This window comes from Taeniopygia guttata, chromosome 10 (assembly GCF_048771995.1).
Source record: "Taeniopygia guttata chromosome 10, bTaeGut7.mat, whole genome shotgun sequence".
Classification (NCBI taxonomy): Eukaryota; Metazoa; Chordata; class Aves; order Passeriformes; family Estrildidae; genus Taeniopygia; species Taeniopygia guttata.
The window spans coordinates 17,715,213-17,734,532 of NC_133035.1; the positions used below are offsets into that span (position 1 = coordinate 17,715,213).

Consider the following 19,320-nt stretch of genomic DNA (forward strand, 5'->3'; position numbering starts at 1 on the left):
TTATTTCACTGTGTGTGCAGCACAGTTGCATTAAAGGAAAACAGGTTCATTTAAACTGACAAAAGGGTTTAAAGCAAACCCACATTTAAGAGTAATTTATGAGGTCTATATCATAAACATGAAATAACAACCTTCTGTCCAAAGACAAGCTGCTCTCTCTCATGCTCCTGGACTGTATTTTATATCAAATCCTTCCTATGTAAGGAGACTTTAATACATCACTGGAGGCTTTTGGAGTAATTGTAAAAGAACTTACTTCTCCCAAAGAAATTGAAAGTTTTATGACATAGAGGCGATTCCTATGCTTTCACAACATGGTTTGATTCCGTCTTGAACATTGGTATTTTCTCAAAATCAAGAAAAACTGAAAATTTTTCCCATTCACAGACACTGATGGCAAAGAAAATATGCAAAATATGTGTCAAAATCTCAGTAAATAGTTAAACTACTGTTCCATGATAATTCAAAAAAAAAAATCCATTTACTGCAGCTGAGGCTGTGGTGGATATTGTCACATGGAAACAGCCTTACTGTATGTCACAAGCTCACAGAGACAGGGCAATGAAAGAAGCTCCTTCTCAGGGGTTGGGCACTGCAAAAATCATGTATGATGTCTTAAAAGAGATCTTTCTCTCTTGCCTGGCTCTTCTGCAGGGAAATTCTTACTTGTACGTATTAAAACCTGCAAACAAAACTCTTTGACTCCACTGTCTCCATAGCAAAAGCACTTCTCCAGGACCTTTGACAAGAAAGTCGTCAGAGCTATCTTTAAAATGAGAGCAGGGTGTGACAGGAGCTTTGTGCAGATGCTGCCCACTGTCCAGAGATGAGAAGTGTTTCACATCACTGCTGTGAAGCTATTTCCCATTTCCTCACGACTCCCTGCTCAGAGCAACTGAAACCCAACCTTCCCTTCCTTCCCCCTCGTTGCATGTGCACCTGGAAACCTTTTAATAGGTTTGCCTCACAGGGGCTCGTGTTCATGCCTGAGCAGAAATGTGCATTGTGACTTGAACTCTCTCTTGCTGGATGACAGGTGATAAAAATAAAACATATTCACATATCATATGACTAACAATAGCACCTGGCCCATGGTGATGGGATCCCTCCTTTGCTGCTGGAGCACTTTGGAATTCAAACAAAGGAACTAAAACATCAGCTCTGGGATTTTTTTTAACCCATTAGTAGACACTTCAGTTTCAAATCTCAAGGATCCAGTCATGCAAAACCTTAAAGTACTTTCCCATTCTTGACTACAGCCAGATTAATCCTCTTATACAGATTATTCCAGGAGAAATTTGGCTCCCACAAAGTTCTCCTGCAGACCTAAAAATAATTTTCAGTGCTGCAGGACATGTAACACCACTCAGACTAAAAGAGTTGTTTTAGAGATTTTAACCACCCCTTATCAAACCAGCCTGATGGCATTACCTGGCCCCAGGCCACTTTCCCTCTCCCAAGGCTGGGGTCTGCAGGGAGAGCACCACATCTCTGGGTAAAACATAAGGGCACTGCCCTTGGAACATTGTGCTCTCTGTCCCCCCAGCAGCACTTCCTAATTAAGTTCATTTTGCTTTCTTAAAGTCCTTTCCCGCCTCTCCTCCAAATACTCACATATTACATCACCAAAGACTTTTGTTTCATAAGTTATTAAATTCATATATCACAGGAAATGTGCCATTGAGCAATTTAGCCCTGTTTAAATTCTTATGACATGATCAATAATTAGCATTAAAAATTCAGCTGATGTTTTGTACTTTGATTCCCAAATAAGCCCAGATTATGCTAGCTACCTCTGAATTACAGAATTTTAAGAAGAAAATACATAGAGGTAGTTCTGGTGTATTCAGAAAATACAAGAACAGCAGTAAAGGACAGAAAAATGCCCAAACATGGCAGTTCTGTGCCCTTGAAAAATACTCATTTTATACTGTGTTTAGACAGACTTGTCTTTTTCTGTCTGTGTCATTCTACAATGCAGGGTTTGTATTTAAGATGTCTGGCATAGAAATATCCCCATGTATTTACAACCTCCAACCTTTCCTGCCAAGTTTTAGCCAAGGATGAGCCAAATTTTAAGCCACTGGAAAACAACCTCTAGTACAAATCTGACCAGTCCATGTTGGTGAGCATCACTGTAAAGAGACCTTTCCCCAGGAGAACCTCTGGAAGCACACCCCTAGACGGTCACTTCCACACAGTTTTATTAGAAATTGACCTTTTGTGTGTCAGACAGGATTATTTTTTTCGTTTCTAAACTCCTTGTGCACAAAAGTTAATCCAAAGCAGACAGGAGGCAATTAGGTCATTAATGTGCTGAGCCTATTAACAGCCATGAGTTACATTTCTGTCTCTCAACAATGACAAAGATCCAGGGGTCTGCCTTTAAGTGGGAAACCCACAGGCAATTGCATTATTTTAGAACAGGGCTACTGCCAAGCAGCACTGCAGGGGCTTGTCTCCCTTCTTGGCACAGCAGAAGGAATCAGCACCCAAGGGATGGGAATTTTGTTCCCAGTGCAGCAGTGGCTCCCCAGAGGCCTTCAGGAAGCAGGAGGTGCCACTGGAAATGCTCTTTTTTCAGTATCTTCTTTTAGTATCTTCATGCTCACTCAGCTCCTCTTTCCCTTTGTGATCCCATGTAATTATTACCCAGTGTCTCCCCAGTTTCCTTCCTTTAGTTCCTCTTTTCAGGGAGGGAATTCCAGTTCTGCCAAGGACAGGGAGCATCCTGCCCCCAGAAAAAAGTCAAAAGGTTCAGTGGCCAAAGGGTGAGGCTGATTTCCTGGACCGATTATGGTTAAATTCAGATTTTAACTAACGGTTGTCTCATTTTACAGTGTAAGAATTCTGAAATGCATTTTCTGTGACCACAGGGTTGCAGCACCTATGGAGCTTGGCTGGGAAATCAGAGCAGTGCTGAATTCTGATGTTTCCTCTGAAAAGAGACATAAGGGATCTGTAACTGTAACCAGATCCAAGACTTGTTTCTCAGAGAATCAGAGAGAAGATTGGCTTAGTCGGAACCCCTGAGAATGATAAACCTGCTGAACTATTAAGAGCTCAGCTCCACACAGGAGAAAATAAAGGTCCTGGCTGCAGGACTTACCAGCAGCACTGCCAGGGAGCACTCAGTGAAGAAGCAGGCACAGGTTGTTTTGCTGATGTACAGGTCTGATTAAGCACAAAAACTGAGATAGCAAAGCCTTACAGGCAAACTTCAGGCTCCTGGCTGCCTATTCCAGTGAGCTCCTCCAGGCCTCTTCCACTGCTGTTCCCACAAGGAAGCTTTTTGTGCCTCCTGTTGCTGCCACATCCTTCCATGTCCAACATCAGCCTTGTCCCTGGGCACTCAGCTCTTCCCACAGCAGTGATTCTCACTCCTGTACCAAGGAAAACTCCCAGCCCTGCTCCCCATTTTGCCCCTTTGGTAGCCCAGCAGCAGAACTCACTGCTCCATTTATGCAATCCATCCAGGAGAAAGCAGGAGAGGAATGAAAGAAACAGAAAATAAAAGGACACTGCAACCTAATAAAGAGATTTCACAAAGTTCATAAAAAATACCTCCTCTGCAACACACCCAGAGAGAATTCCAGAAAGGATAAAATTTAATTGCTCTAAAGAAGCAAAAAAATAGTTTATATCAGCTGGCAAATTGACTGTGTGGCTTTGAAAGTGGGAGAAGACTGGATATGATTAATGAACAGAGTTGGCCATTTTCTCTTGAAAAAATGACAGCAAAGTATAATATATGGTATAACAGCTGTTTTATCAGATAGAACTTAAGTTTGATGAGTCAAACACCAGATAGAAAAAGCAAAATCAAGCTCCAAGTTTAAAAAAAATCACCTTGTGGATCTACATCTGGTAGTTCCAAATGCACACAAGCCCTTACAAAAGCAATTAAAAACCATAAAATAATACAAAGTCTGCTTAGTTGAGCCTGATATGGATCCTGTGCTCTCCTACACAGAAGTAAGAATGGTGGTATGAGAAACTGAAAAAGAAAGCAGACTGCTTTGAAAGACAAACTGCATCTCTTCCATCTCCAGATATCCCTTTATCCTATTATGAGCTGGATCCCTGGAGTTGGACTCCACAGATGACACTTGTGATTCAATTATATCAAAGCAGGTGAAATTATGTTTTCCACACTCTGAAACGTGAGGATCCCCATTCTATCCCTGCCTGCTCAGCACAACTCCAGTGGAAAGGCAAGATGAACAGTCCCCATCAACACTGACTTCCATTTAAAAAACCTGAACCTTTGCTAAAAACCTAGTGAATCCTTCCCTGAGCAGTGGTCACGCTGCAGGATTAGAGCAGAATTTATCACTTCACAAATCCAATGTTACAGCACATGTCCAGACAACCTCATGTCGGTGATGTGACTCCTGCCTGAAGCAGCAACACGATTCACTCACACTTGCCATCCTTCCCCAGCTCCAGCTGTAACCAGAATTCCAAACTACAAACAGAATTCCCATGGCTGCTCTCTGGAGCCTCTCCAAGCTCACCTGCTACAACCTTGCAGTGCTCCTCAGGGCCCTGTGGCCAGGAGGGGTGGCCGGGCTTGGTGGATCGTCTCCGCCTGATGAAATGTTCCTTCCCACTGAACGAGGTCTCAGATGCATTCACAGGCTGGATCAGCAGCTGCTCTGATCCAAGCTGGATGTAGCCAACCTGTCCAGAAAACAAAACAAAAAAAACCCCATCAGTTTGGTACCCAAGCCTTGTCTAACCAGCCCAGTCTGGAACCCAGGTCATTTCACTGCAATTATTTTCAGAGTGAGGAAATTATGGGATTAAGGTTGTGTTCAGCCTGTGTAATACAGACTAAAGGACTTAATTTGCTTCTGTTATTTACTTTTTATATCACTGAGCACTACTTAGAAACAATTCACTGTACATGCACAAAGGAAAGGTGGGGATTCCTGTCAACACTTTTGCTTTCCCTTCTTCCTCTCCTTCCAGACACAGCCCTACAAATACATTTGTTTTACAAGATGCTCAGCTCCTATGAAGACTAATAAATCCTGTTCAGTGAAATCCCTCTCCAAGGATTGCCCTGCTATTGAATGACATTTACTGTCTCAGAGCACAAAGGTGACACTGCCTGCACACAGGAGGCCCCTGTGTGTCCCACCCTCACAAGGAACACTGAGAGAACTGATGCAAGCATGACTTGCAGAGCCAGACTGCATTTTTTGGGACCAAATACCTCTTCCTGAGTACACTAAGGGCCACACAGTCAGCTCTGCTCTCCCTGCAGGCCATGGGTTGGGTTTCAGAGGTGAAGTCAGGAATGGACTGTTGCACTGTCCCAGTTTCAAGATTTTCCACCATCCTTGGAATAAGTGACACTAGGAAGGCAAAGACTCTGCCTAAAAAACTCCACAGGGTCCAGGTCAGAGCACTAAATCCCTGCTTTCCTTGCACCAAGTCCAGACCTTACAGCAGAGCTGGCAAGAACACCTTTGGAAGCCAGCTTCTGCCCCAGGAGAGCCCTCCTCTGCTCACAACCCAGAGCTTTTAAGGTTCTTTTATGCTTTTTCCACTCCTTTTCTGGCATGAAAATAAGAGAGTGAAAGCAAAGTTATCACCTTAAAACTTAACAAAGCCTCCAGGTTTAGTAATCAACACCAAGGTTGTAACCTGTTGCACAAAGTGAGTATTTACAATGAGGGGTTCTTACTTTTCATTGCACTAATCCAGTGATCATTTATATTGCAATTAAAAGTCTCAAAACACAGCCCTGCCATGTACCTCCCCCGAGAGAAGTCTTGAGGCCTGATTTAACTTCTGTTAACAACAGAAGGGCTCATCTGGTCTGCCAGGATTGTGCACCTGAGAGGTAAAGGTGCTTCCAGAGAGCTCCAACATCCATCCATCCTATACATAAAAAGAGAGGCCAGACTCTTCTGGTCCCCCCTCCCCACACTCTGTGCCAGCCAGGCAACTCTCCAAAGAAATGCTCTGCACGTACATCCAAATGCTGTATGCTCAACAGCTGACTGAACTAACATGATTTATAATACACATTACATACATACTGTATATTGCACATTTCCACACCTCCCTGCCAAATCCGGTCCTCACGTACACCCAGGAAATCCCTTTGGCCCAGTATTTCCAATAAGAGGAATTTCTGCTAACAGAAATGAGAGCTCTCCTCCTTTGACAGCCACACGAACTGAACAGCATTCAGGGTGTCTCAGGAAGGGTCACTGATTTACAAAGAGAGTTTGGACAAAAATAAAACTGTAAAAGTTGGTGTCTCCACTGGGCATGGCTGCAAAGCACAGAGGAGACAATCAGTCCCCTGTGTCTGAGGAGACAAGAGACACGTCTTTGGGGGCCTTCCAAAAGAGACCTTGCTCTTGGGGCAGGGGAATTGCTTAAGGATAAAATGCCTTGGCACTTCCTACATACAGAGAAAACACAATGTTATTCCAGGTCCTACAGAATGCTCACCAGTTTACAAGACTCACTCTGCCCTGGAGTGCCCAAAGGGCTGCCTTTTCACTTAAATCACAAGTTGGGCTTTGTCAGAATTGCTCAAGAGACAGCAAAAGCTCTGGTGACTTGTTCTTCCAGCCTTCTTTATGATGCTCTCCACTACTTCCCCTCCTTGTTCCAATCTTCCAGCTGGGAGGTAGCCCCAGCCCACTTTTTTAATATAGGTTTTAATTATTTAGAAGAGGGGTTGTAAATCTGGTGCCATGGTACTAAAAGCCACACCAGAGCTCCTGACAGACTGCCAACCATTTCAGCTGGTGCCAAAAATATGTAAGAAGAAGTCAGTTTCATCACCACCCAACACTATCCCAATTTTCTGGCATCAAGAGTGAAAATAATTTAAACCATTGGAAAAGACTTATGTTTCACATTTGCTATGGAATTGTGAAACCTATGGAGAGAAAGAGCCATGAGTCTTCACCCTGGAATATGCTGGGAAGCATCTCAAGCTCAATCTGAAAAGGCAACGAGAGTTTCAAGCAGGAAGGGTTTGCAGGATCAGGCCTGTAAAGCATCCCTAAGGAATTAAAAATGTTAAAAATTCCCCCAGACATGCCAGTTGGGTTCTGACAAGTCCCCAAACCTGACAGCCCCAAGGAGAGCTTTTGGACCCTGTAAATTGGATACTCTGGTCATTATTTTGCTTTTTCCATAAGAAATGCATTTCTCATTTGCATTCCTCAAATCCTCCAGATCCTGCCCTGGGCTAATCCCAACATAAGAGATCAGACATCAGCCCTGGACAAAGGCTCTGTGCTTTTCTTCTCTTGTCTGAGTTGAGGGACTGCAAAAGGCTTTGGATTTTGAAGATCAGGAAGTAGAAGTACAGAAGACAACGTAACCCTCAAAGCTACTTTTCCTACATCTTAGGAAATCATTCCAACTAAATGAAATGCTTTGGATCTGCCAATTCCCATTTACCTGTGAAATGCATATCAAAAGCTGGGATACTCCCTCCCATCCTTCTCTCCCTGTGGGAGTCCAGGACCTGCTGCAGTGCCAGATCCTGGGACAGCTGAATTTTGGGAAAAGCAGCTGCTGCCAAGCCCAAACATCCTGGAGGACCCGAGACACAGGAACCCAAAAATTCAGAGGAGTGCAGGAGTTCACCATCATCTGCATTGATTTTACAGTTGGTATTGCCAGACCATGCAGCTGACAGAACCCTGCAGCTTTGCTAACAGGAAAGGCTGGAATGATTTCAGCCTCCAAAGGCAGGCAAACTGACAAGCTGATTAAAACAAACAATAATCCACACTTCCCACTACAGCCCCACTCACCACTGTGCTTAACGGTGGCAAGATCTTTCACATTAAGGATATTTCACACCCTTATTTCAGAAGTCAGCTCAACATTGCTCACCACCAAAACATTCCCATGTGCTCTTATCCAGGGTTTCACAGACACAGGGGTCACTCAAGCAACCTGCTCACTCTGTGTTCTACTCTTGTACAACTCCTCTGCTGCAAATCACCCAAAAGTGGAGCTTTTCTTGGGCCAGATGACAGCAGGGAAAGGAGGAAGGTCCTCACACTGTGTCACTGGAATGACACAGTGGTAACACAGCCTTTGTCCGACTCCATCCTGCCTCCTTGGCTTCACTGCTCTGTCCCTGTGTCCTGGTAGTGCTGCTGGAGCTACTGCAGCTCCAGGGCTTGCTCAGAACAGGGATCCAAATTCTCAGTGCTCTCTGCACATGGTTCTGGACCTTCCCACATGTTAATACTCCAACAGTTACACTGTTTTTCCAGCCCTTTTTATTTTCATAACATCTTTGAAGGAGATCTGTGAAATGCTGAATCTTTAACAGATTTTTCTCTTGCTCCTAAGTGTTCATTAGTTACATACATAGGAACACACTGAAAACAGAACAGATTTAAACATCTGACAAATTCCATCCCCTTCTCAATTTCTCAACTGTTACGCTGTAAATCGTTGTTTAACCATTTCCTCAAAGTTAAAAGTAAGTCAATGTTTAAAGTGAAGAACAAAACAACCCACAAATACAGTTTAATACACTTCATGTGGGTTTTAGTCCCACCCTTATTAACCATGTTTCAGCATTGCTTGGTTATTATTTAAAAGTGCAATTCAAGCCAATTGAAAAGAAGAGCATTAAATTAAGTCTTGTTCCAGAGTCATTTCAGGTTTACACTCAGTTCTGAGAGCAGACCATACCAGGAATATCTACCCTGGCCTCCAACTCTGCTAAACAAGGAAACCCCAACATGTTCTCCCTCTTGTCTACTGTGGAAGAGGAAAGAAAATCCCAGCACAAGGAAACCCAGCACAGTAATTTTAAGAGGTTTAACTTTTCAGCTCATGGCCCAGCTATGGATGAATGCCAGACAGCTCCTCTCCCAGACAGAAGAGTTCAGTGGAGCTGAAGGTTTCCTCAGGGGAAATTGTATCATCTTTAATCCCCACACGCCTGCTCTGCCCTGCTTCCCACAGCAGCAGAGGCTCCTGAGTCACCTGAAGGGCAGCACCGCCCCGGTGCAGGCAGAAAACACCTCCCTGGCCAGGGATGGAGCTCCCCAAGCTGCAGCATCTGCTCTGAGCCAGCCCCACCTCCCTCTGCAGTGGAACTGGCAATTCACCAGCCTAAGGTACCTATGGCACAGGATGAGCCATCAGGGAAGTGCTCATCTTTATCACTCACTCGCCCCTGACACCCAGCCTGGCCTGACCCTGCCAGGCTGCAGCCTCTTCTGCATCCTTGCTCCTCTTCTTCCCAAGGTCAGAGCAGATTTGCTGTTTTACCAGGAGTCCTTGGAGCTACTGCTCATTCCTTGGAGGCTGCTCAGTGCTCTGTGCCCTCACTGCCCTTCCAGACAGGCTACAAACCCACACAAGAACATCCAGGTCCTGCAAGGCACTTACACCCACCTGGAAATCAGGGGACTTCAGAGACCTTAGAGAAAGAAGTCCAGATGGATGCTCTTACCAACTTGTCTACATCAACACCCTCACAAAGTTTATGGATGGTCCCAAGTGAACAGGATACACCTGAATGAAGAGCCACTATTCAGAAATATTTTAACAGGCTGGAAGATTTGTCCACCAGGAGATGCAGGAAGTTTAACAAAGGCAAATGTACACAACACTTGGAAGAAAAGAAGCTTTTTTCTTCTCTGAGTAGATTGTATGAGACATTACTACAAAATATTTAGGTTTTTCCAACATCCAGTGTGCATCTCTTAAGGTGTAGTTTCAATTAGTCTATTCCACCCTACAAAGAGAAAAAACACTGTTCTCAATCCATGAGCCTTTGTAATGTGCATCATCCATTTCCATCAATCCAGTTTGCACAAGGAAGTTCAAAGAAAACAAAACTGGGGTGTGAAAATGTTACACGAACTAGCCTCAACAGGAGGGAGGCACAAACTCTTACTTGAACTGAGAAGGATAAGTCACCTTATTTAGAGACAAGCCTGAACCTAAGACCAAAGACTCTGAATTTTAAAACGGAAAAGAAACTATTTGGAATCAAACCTTTGCCTCTAAATGCATCCCAGTGATTGTCACCTTTTGGCCCCTGAACAGTTTTCATGAGTTTCTTTTCATTTCTAAGTATAATACTTATTTTGACATGGACTCATACCCCTCTTAAAACTGTAACTGTTTCCAAAATGTAGGTACAAGAAATATCAAAAGCCTACAGCTGCTCTAAGGGGCTGGTGCTGCAATCCAGCACTTCAGCATGTGACAGGGACTCAACTGTGGCTTTACAAAGCTGGAACTTTGCAAAAAATAAAGTTCCTGTACTAGCTCCTGTCTTCTAGCGGTGGTCCCAGGGGCTGCAGAGCTGCCTGTGAGTGCCCAGCAGCAGGAAGGGCAGTGCAGCCCTGAGCTGTGCCCAAATCCAAGTGCTGGCACAGCTGCACTCCCCAGAGGCCGAAGCTGCCAAGGGGGAGGCAGCAGCACTTTCCAGGAACCCCGTGCCTCTGCCTAGGCTGAATTCCCAGCTTGTCACGAGGAACAGGAGGGCTGGAGCATCCTCACACGAGGCACTCTGGCTGTACCTCAATGGTGAGACCCTGAGTACAGCAGTCCTCACCTCACTGTGACCTCCCAGAGCTCCGAGAGCACGGCCACCCTTCCCAAAGCAGGAACTGCAGCAGCCACACACTGGTTAACAGCAGCATCTGCCAGCAGAGCTTAAAAACCAGACCCCAACCTTCAGATGCCACACTGGGAATCTGATACCATCACCAGGAAGCAATTGCTCAGTCTGGCTGCAGCTCAGTTTTCATGCCACTGTGTCAGGGATTTTGTTTTTACTAGAACTCCACTTGCCCTGATCATTTTATATCACTTTTGGTATGATTTATGGCATGGCTGAGAATATGATTACAGCAAGACCTGAGCCAGCTGGAGATCAGGACACAGCATTACTGCCCACTCTACTCCTTAGCAACCAGCTTTTCTGAAGGAGATATCCTGAGCACCCCGTTAGAGTCCAACCAGCATTTTCCTGCTGGAATTTTCAGGAAACCCCCCAGTGCAGCACTAGAACTGCTCACAAGACAAATGCCAGGACAAACAGGCTGCAAGGTTTCCACTACCAAGGACTTTCCTCTAGCCCAGCAGGTCTGGCCCATGTCCCACCTGTGAAACTGCTGCTGAGGGCAAAGCCTTATTCTTCCTGCAGCAAACAGGGCTCAAGGAAGCAATGGGAAAATAAAAATAATTTTTTTTTAAGTGATGGTTTTAGTATTTTAAATTGCCAGACTAGAAGCCAAAACATTTTGGGCTCTAGAGTCACCTCATGGCTCATGGCTCTCAGGTCAATTCACGGCAGATTAAAGACTTCCTAGACAATTTGGGGCAAACTTTTGATTCCTCTGATTCCAGAAAACATCTTACCACTACATTACACATGTTTCAATACAGGCCTGCTGGTTTAGTGTGGCCACTGCAAAAGTCTGCATAAACACTGAAAACAGCCTAAAATGTGAGATGTTTCATGTTTAGACAGACTTAAGAAACAAAAATGGTCCACTCAGCTAAAATAAGAAGGTTTAGTTACATGGTGGTATGGATTATTTCAATGAAACCATTTCAGTAATTAATGAGGTTCATCTTAAGTTTAGTTTCATCCATCTTAAGTTCAGGCTAATCCTCAAGTCACTGGAGTTTTCTGTTCTCTAGTTGCGAGCTCACAAGGGTGTTTTAACCTTAACTCACTCAAATGTATCAAGCACCTGCTTTTAGCCCTTTCCCATTCCTGGTGATTACCTGAATGAAGAGGATGAATGGATTCCTCTAACAGGAAAGGAGTATCCCAACATGCAGAAACACCTCTCTCAACACTCAGCACTGCCAGGACCAAGTGCACAGGCAAAGGCAAGCAGAGCTTTACCAACACTGGTACTAAGACATGGGGCTTTGGCACAAACCAGCAGCTTTCACACTGATCCCAGGTTGATCCAGCCCAGTTATGTCAATTTAGCCATTGCTCAGAATTGCCACTGCCATTGCTTAGAAGTGCTGTTCACTTTTGCAGAGTAGTGAGCTAAGACTAACTAGTCGTGTCTCTTTTTCAGCTTTTCTACTGGGAATTTTGCCAAGCTTTTTCACCCCCTCCTCCATTCCCTGGATTGTAGGCACAGTTAATACTGTGCCTACAACTATACTCTTCTTTTTTTAAAGTTTTCTCCTCTGTTTGTTTGTGCTTTCCAGCTTTGGAAGCTCAGCAAGATTAACAAAACATGCCTGGTGGCAAAAGCGTAGAGCTGTTAGTGATTTAAGGCTTGAACTAGAGATATGAGTTTTAAGCTGCCCTCGGTGGAACTCAGCTCAACTTCCAGTGCTCTCAGACCTCAGCATCTCTGTTTGTTGGGGTTATTTTAATCCTGAGGCACAGCGCCCTCAAATGGCTCCGGAACGAAGGCTGGAGCCCCGAGGGCAGAGCATGAACTGCTTCTCACTACGGTTTAAGGATAAATCTCCATCATCAGGTGTGTTCTGACAGGCACATTTCCCAGGACCATCTGCTGGGAATCACTGCTTAATGCCCCGCTAACTTCCTGAAATACTTTAAACGTTATCAACAATAATTGCAAACTACTCAAGTCTTAAGCATCTCAGTCTCCACCACCGAGAAACTTTCTGTCCCACACAAGATCACCTGCTCCTACCAGGATGCTCAGAGGAGAGCCCGGCCCTGCAGAGCCACCTGAAACTACAGCTTCGGGCAGAGAAATCCTGACACTTGTGATGGGACAAGCACCTCGGATTGGGATGTTCCTCTGACCATGCTGGGGCACCGGCTGCTCCCTGACCACTGCTCCCAATGAACACCCCAACAGCGACAGGAGCCTGGGAAGAGCCAGAGCTCTTGAGAGCTCTGCAGAGCTGCCACAGCATCAAGCCAGGATGACACCAAATCACCCCCAAAGGGAAACAGCCACCTGCCCCATGGCTGGGGACAGTGACACGAGATGTTCCCTCCACCAGGACGCTCCTCCACCCTCAGGTTCTGCTGCCTACCCACAATGGAACCGCAGGGCCTGAGGCGCCTCAGAGATGGCTGAGGCAGCTCCACAGGGAGAGCCAGGGTGGGCAGAACACCCACCATGGGACAGCAGCAATGCTCAGCAGGGCCCGGGAGGTGAGGAGACAGTGAGGCAAGGGGACAGGAGGGTCACCTCCCTGAGGGCAGGTGAAGCGCAGGCATCCTACCTCATTGGGCTGGCAGCACCCGGCCTGAGGAGGGGAGCAGGGCAGGATGGCAGCACCACCCTGAGGGGAGCAGGGCAGGATGGCAGCACCACCCTGAGGGGAGCAGGGCAGGATGGCAGCACCACCCTGAGGGGAGCGGGCAGGGATGGCAGCACCACCCTGAGGGGAGCGGGGCAGGATGGCAGCACCATCCTGAGGGGAGCGGGGCAGGATGGCAGCACCACCCTGAGGGGAGCGGGGCGGGATGGCAGCACCATCCTGAGGGGAGCGGGCAGGGATGGCAGCACCACCCTGAGGGGAGCAGGGCGGGATGGCAGCACCATCCTGAGGGGAGCGGGCTGGGATGGCAGCACCACCCTGAGGGGAGCGGGCTGGGATGGCAGCACCAGCCTGAGGGGAGCGGGCAGGGATGGCAGCACAAGCCGTGAGGGGAGCGGGGCGGGATGGCAGCACCACCCTGAGGGGAGCGGGCTGGGATGGCAGCACCAGCCTGAGGGGAGCGGGCTGGGATGGCAGCACCAGCCTGAGGGGAGCGGGCAGGGATGGCAGCACAAGCCGTGAGGGGAGCGGGCTGGGATGGCAGCACCAGCCGTGAGGGGAGCGGGCTGGGATGGCAGCACCACCCTGAGGGAAGGGGGGCGGGATGGCAGCACCAGCCCTGAGGGAAGCGGGCTGGGATGGTAACACCACCCTGAGGGGAGAGGGGCGGGATGGCAGCACCACCCTGAGGGGAGCGGGCTGGGATGGCAGCACCGGCCGTGAGGGGAGGGGTACGGGGCGGGATGGCAGCACCAGCCCTGAGGAGGGGAGCGGGGTGGGGTGGCAGTACCAGCCCGGCGCAGGTGCTGAGGGAGGCGAAGGAGTCGCTGCGGTTCAGTGCGTGTCCCGAGTAGAAGCAGAGCCGCTCCCGCGGGGGCCGCCGCGCCTCCCCGCGCCGCCGCTCCACCGCGAAGCCCCGGGCCAGGAAGCGCAGGTCGCGGCGGAGGTGCAGGTACAGCTCGGCGCCGGCGGCGGGCAGGCGGAGCAGCACAGCCTCCTCCTCCTCCTGCTCCGCCGCTGCCCGCCGGCGCCGGGGGCCGCCGCGATCCCCTCCGGGCTGCAGCAGGTGGATCTTCTCCAGCGGCACTCGCTCCGGGATCACCATTTCCAGCTCCGCTCCGCCAGCTGCAGGCGAGAAGGAGAGAGGCTCAGGCGCTCGCACCTCGGAGCCGCGGCCCGACGGGGCGGCCGGGGGCTGCGGCACCCCCCGCTCCCCGGGACAGCCCCGCGCTCGGGTTTCAGCGCAGACAGCCCCGCGCTGGAAACCTGCGCAGACAATGGAGCCAGCGGAGCACGGCGATTTATTTATTTCTAAATACACATATAGTAGAGACAGAGCGTGCAGGGAAGAGAGGAATAGAGCAAACGCTAAAGCTACTTGTATCATTAAATATATATATATATATAGCTCAGACACAAGCATCGCATTTCACCAACCCCAATAAAAATCTGCAGGGAGAAGGGGAAAAGCAGAGCGAGCCGCAGCAGCAGCCAAGGACAGTCAGCAGCTTTCCACATGGAACGCTACAGCAGTAGCGGGAGGACAGGAAAAGCAAATACAAAAGCCTGGAGCAATGCACCCCGCGGGCTGGGACAGCGGCCACGCAGGGGATGCGGTGTGTGCCCTGCGCTCCGCGCCCGCACGCTGCCGCCCGGGGCCGGACCCTGTCAGCGCCGCCTGGGAAGGGGAGCCGGGGCGGCAGGGAGCGCTACCTGTGCCGGCGTCCAGTCCGCAGAGCAGCAGGCAGGGCACGACGAGGGGCAGGAGGCAGCCGTCAAACATGGTAGTGCGGCGGCGGGGCCGAGCGCGCAGCGCGGCGACGGCAGCGGGGCCCAAGTGCGCCCTGCCCGCCCTCGGCACCGGGGATCGCCGCGGCGCGCGCCCGGCCACGCCCCCCGCCGCGGCTCCGCGCGCCCATTGGCGGCGGCGGCCACCGGGACACGCCTCCCGCTCCCCCATTGGCTGCGCGCCGGCGGCGCCGTGAGGGGGGAACGCACGTGGGCGCGGGCGGCCGGTAGGGGGCGCCCTCTCCTGCCCCGGCCTAAGCCGTGAGGGACCCGCGGGGCCGCTCCGGGACCCGGTATCGGTTCGGGACCCGCCGCCGGTTCGGGACCCGCCGCCGGTTCGGGACCCGCGGTGCCAGGGCTTGGAAGACCAGGAAAAAAATTTAGGTTGGCGATATCATAGAATGGGTTAGGCTGGAAATCACCACAGAGGGACACCTGGTCAAATGACGACAGTATACGGACACACACAGATTTTGGGAAATGATCCCACATACTCACTCATTGCGTGGATGAAAATAAGAAACAAGTGCATAAAGCTTAAGAGATAGACAAATTAATCTTTACTACCAATTCCCATTTTCATTGAGGTCCTGCAGCCACTGGAGTTGTTCCCACCTGGCTGGGTCACATCCTGCGTGTCCTCAGCTGTCCAGGGACCAGGAGAACTCAGCCTGGACAGGGGCTGTTGAAAGCAGTAGGGTGATTTCCACGAGCAGAAAGGTTTCCGCTGCCTTTGGTGGGCTTTGGATGGGATCCTGTGCTCCTGGCGTGGTTGAGTCATGGAAAGCAATCAAGATCCAACCTGTTAGCAGCTTTAAATTGTGGTGGCCCAGCAGAGCAGTGTCCTAGAGTTTAAACTTCTGCAAAAATCTGCAACTCTTTTCCTGAAATTGTAGAAGAATTCAAAGGAAGAGCCATAAAAGAGTGCGAATTACTCTGGCAGATCTCTCTGCAGCATTTCCACGAGAATTGTCCCTGTACTGACAGCAGGAATGGCTCTGAGTTGCAAACAAGGGGAATTAGGTTTGGATGCTCCTCCCAGGGAGGGCAGGCACTGGGGGGGTGCTGAGAAAAGGGCTGTTTGGAGCTGGGAAAAGGACTGGTGAGAGACACCAGCACGTTAACACCGTTCTCTTTCTTCCAGGCATTGAACAGGCAGCAAGAGCCACATTTTCTTAGCAAGTTACTCCTGTACAAGGAGAGAGCCTGTTTGAGAGTCAGGGCCTTGGAGCTGCCTCCAGCTTTTCACCTGCTTTTCCCAGGCATCAAGGGAATCCCCATGGCACACCATGGGCTGGTGTAGCACCTCAGAAAGCCCTGCCCTGCACAGGGCCTCTGCAGCACCTCATGGACACAAGAGCATGTCCCACCACCTCCTGCTGTGGCCTCAGCAAAGTCCCTCCTACCTCCAGTGGGGTGGCACTTAGAGGATGTTACCCATGGTCAGCAATAAGAGCAAAACTAAGGACCTTCAAGCAGCTCCCAGCAGGCAAAATCAGAGTAAGCCAAGAACCCCGTGGCTCAAACTCTTTATTAACATGAGATCAGGTGAGTTTTAATAGCTCTGTGTTTCCCACTCGCTCTATCAGGGCTCACTCTGCTTCTAATAAGAATTTACCAAAGCAAAGGGACTGGCCCAGACCTATTCAAGTGAGACAAAATCTCAGTTTGGGGCTGCCTTGCTCTGTGTCAGTACTGTAACATAACACAGAAAACAAAACCTCAGAGCCTGAATTTCTCTCCTGACCTGTTGTGAACCAACGATTTCAGTGCCTCCCTCCAAGGCCACGGCTCTGGCTGGCACAGAGTGGGGGCAGAGCTCCCCCACAGCTCCTCCACCTGTGGCAATCCTCTGCTCCTGAGAACCACGAGGCAATTTGATTTGTGAGCTGCCAAACCTGGCCTGAGCCCTCATCAACCACGTTTAAACCCAGACCACCAGCTGACTTCATTTGCTAAGGGACTGGAGCTGGTGCCTCGAAAGGGTTTGACGAGGGGGCTTAGATTTGTTTAACTTTTTAGTAGATCCTTTCTCCCACCTTCCAAAGTCCTCTGCCAGAAAAATAATAACAATACAGAGAAAGAATAAATTTAATTGTGTGGGGGAAGAGAGGCACCAATAAAGAGAAGTCTGTAACTTACTGCATAGAAGGACTTGCTCAGTGGCTGGGCTGGCTGGCACAGACTACACTGGAGTAGGGATAATCCCAGTGGAGCATCCCAGACTTCCAGAGCATTTGGACAGGAGCCCAAGAGGCTGCAAACCCCATGATAGGGGCAATATCCCAGGCAGGCCAAGGGCTGGAGCCAGGAGTGAGGGGACAAGCCCCACAGCAGTACCCACACAACAAAAGAGGAATCTGTCTTGGGAGCAGCACTGGCGGTTTTCTTGAATCCAGATCCCAAAGTTCCAGTGAGACACATTAATTGAACACCACAGACTTTTCAGAAATGCCTTGAAATTGTTTCTGATAAGGATAAGGCATGTGTGGCAGGAGGGAGCTGTGGTCGTGTTGTGGAGGTTGCATTGCTCCCCTGGTCCCAGCCTGTGGGGAGGGGGAGATTTCTCCTCTCACCATCACTGAGGTGGATTTGGCCCTGCAGTTCCTAGGAAACAAGCCTTCTCCCCCTCTGAAACTGGTGTTGGGGTGTTGGGATTTTTTTTTTTCCCAATTTTAAATGTATGTCGAAGAAGCCAAGTTTCATGGCCATTATTGCAGAGTTAAGAACCCTTTGGAGACTGCAGACATGTGTTATATCCATCTTCCGAGCAGTCACTTGGCTCGCCGCCTGGAAAATGCCAGCATGGGAAGGGTTAACTTGGCCACTGCTCAGCCTTCTCTCTTCTCCAAACCCTTCCTGTCCTGCTCCTCTCCCCGACCTCACAGGTGCTGCTCTCCTGCCGGGACACTCCAGAGCTTTTCCTGCTCTCCCCGCAGCTCCTCCCCTCTCTGCAGCCTTTGGGAATCGGGAATTCCCAAAATATCTTCCCCTCCGGAGGCTGCAGGGCTTGGCCAGGCTGCTTGGGCACGGACCTGGCAGGTGCTGCTGTTACCTGTGCAAATGACCACCCAAAGAAGACAGTTTAGTGACAAGTAGGGACCAACAAAAGCTGTTTTGTAACTTCAAATCATCAGGCAAATAAACACAAGCAGTTTCAGAGGTGCCAACAGTGGCTTTCTTACAGACTGGCTTGGCACACTGAGCCAGAGGTTCAATTAGAGCTCTTCTCTGGTGGAGGGTGCTTCAGGCTGTGCTGCTTCATGGTGGACTCACTTCTTACAGGTGGTCTCAGCGATCTTTAAGGTCTTTTTTAGTGGAGTCACCAGCATCTAGTACTGTTCATGCAGCCCTTAGCAGAGGCATTTAGGGGTTTCTCCTTACAGTAGCTTGAACTCTCCTAAGCCTGTAAGAGAAAAACTGCCTCCAGGACACCTCTCTTAAGTCTGGCTCAAAATGGCTTTTGTCAAAGGGAGTTTGTTTTGGCTGAGCTGTGTCTGTCTCACGATGAGTGCATCACATGAGGTTTTCCCTGAAGATCTTCCCTACAGACACTTCCCCCCTGCCTATCTCCAGAGAGCTCCCAGCTTCACCCAGCTGCAATGGGGAAAAATACCCTGTTCCATAGAATACTGGGAAATGAGAAGAAAAATATTCCTGTGGGATAGGGGCTGAGGAATGGACTCCTGAAATTCCAGGTTGCTTCATGTCTGGCTCCATTCCCACCCTGGTGCTATGGCTGTCTGTGCAAAACCTTCCAGGGTAACTTTGATGCAGATTTGGAGGGATCAGTTTGCAACAGTGTTAGGACCAGAAAATAACTGCACACAAGCCACAGCAGGTGAGAAAAGTCAGGAATATACAAGAACATACTCCCAGCTGAGCAACACAACTGCAGGGTGCTGGGAGAATCCGCTCCCTCGGGGCGGGCAGCACTTTGAGTAGAGAAATCAGAAATATAAGTGCACCAGCTCCTCCAGGCAGGCCAGGCTGGGATTTTCAGGTTTTCAGACAGACAGGACTAGTGCAGGTCACTCTGGGATCGGGAGGCCATGCACAGATCGGCCTGGCCAGAACCGACAGCCACACGTCACTCCCCAGGCATGCAGGGACAAATGGACAAAGCAAAGAGATGCCATTGTTTGACCCTAAAGTTCAGCCAGGCTTTTTATGAAGTCCGGTGTTGCCACCTCTGATGATGTTATCAGGAACCTGGGAATAGCTGGCACTTTCTTTTGTTATGATTTATGGTTTGTTTGGGTTTTTCTTCTCTGGACCTTGGCTCCT

The 19,320-nt window shown here is 49.1% G+C and overlaps 1 protein-coding gene across 4 annotated transcripts in view; it reads right to left on the minus strand.

Moving 5' to 3' along the window:
* Window positions 1-15,135, minus strand: part of ADAMTS17 (ADAM metallopeptidase with thrombospondin type 1 motif 17) — a 156,352-nt gene extending 141,217 nt beyond the window's left edge. For all 4 annotated transcript variants that reach the window (XR_012057538.1, XM_072933771.1, XM_030281401.4 and 1 more), the window contains exons 1-3: window positions 14,959-15,135; window positions 14,036-14,370; window positions 4,518-4,683 (exon numbers count right to left, since the gene is read on the minus strand). Coding sequence is in view for 3 of the 4 variants with exons in the window: in XM_072933771.1 (XP_072789872.1) it covers window positions 4,518-4,683; window positions 14,036-14,370; window positions 14,959-15,028 (571 nt within the window). In the remaining variant the exon portion in view is untranslated. The remainder of the gene's footprint in view (window positions 1-4,517; window positions 4,684-14,035; window positions 14,371-14,958) is intronic.
* Window positions 15,136-19,320: the final 4,185 nt, after the last annotated feature.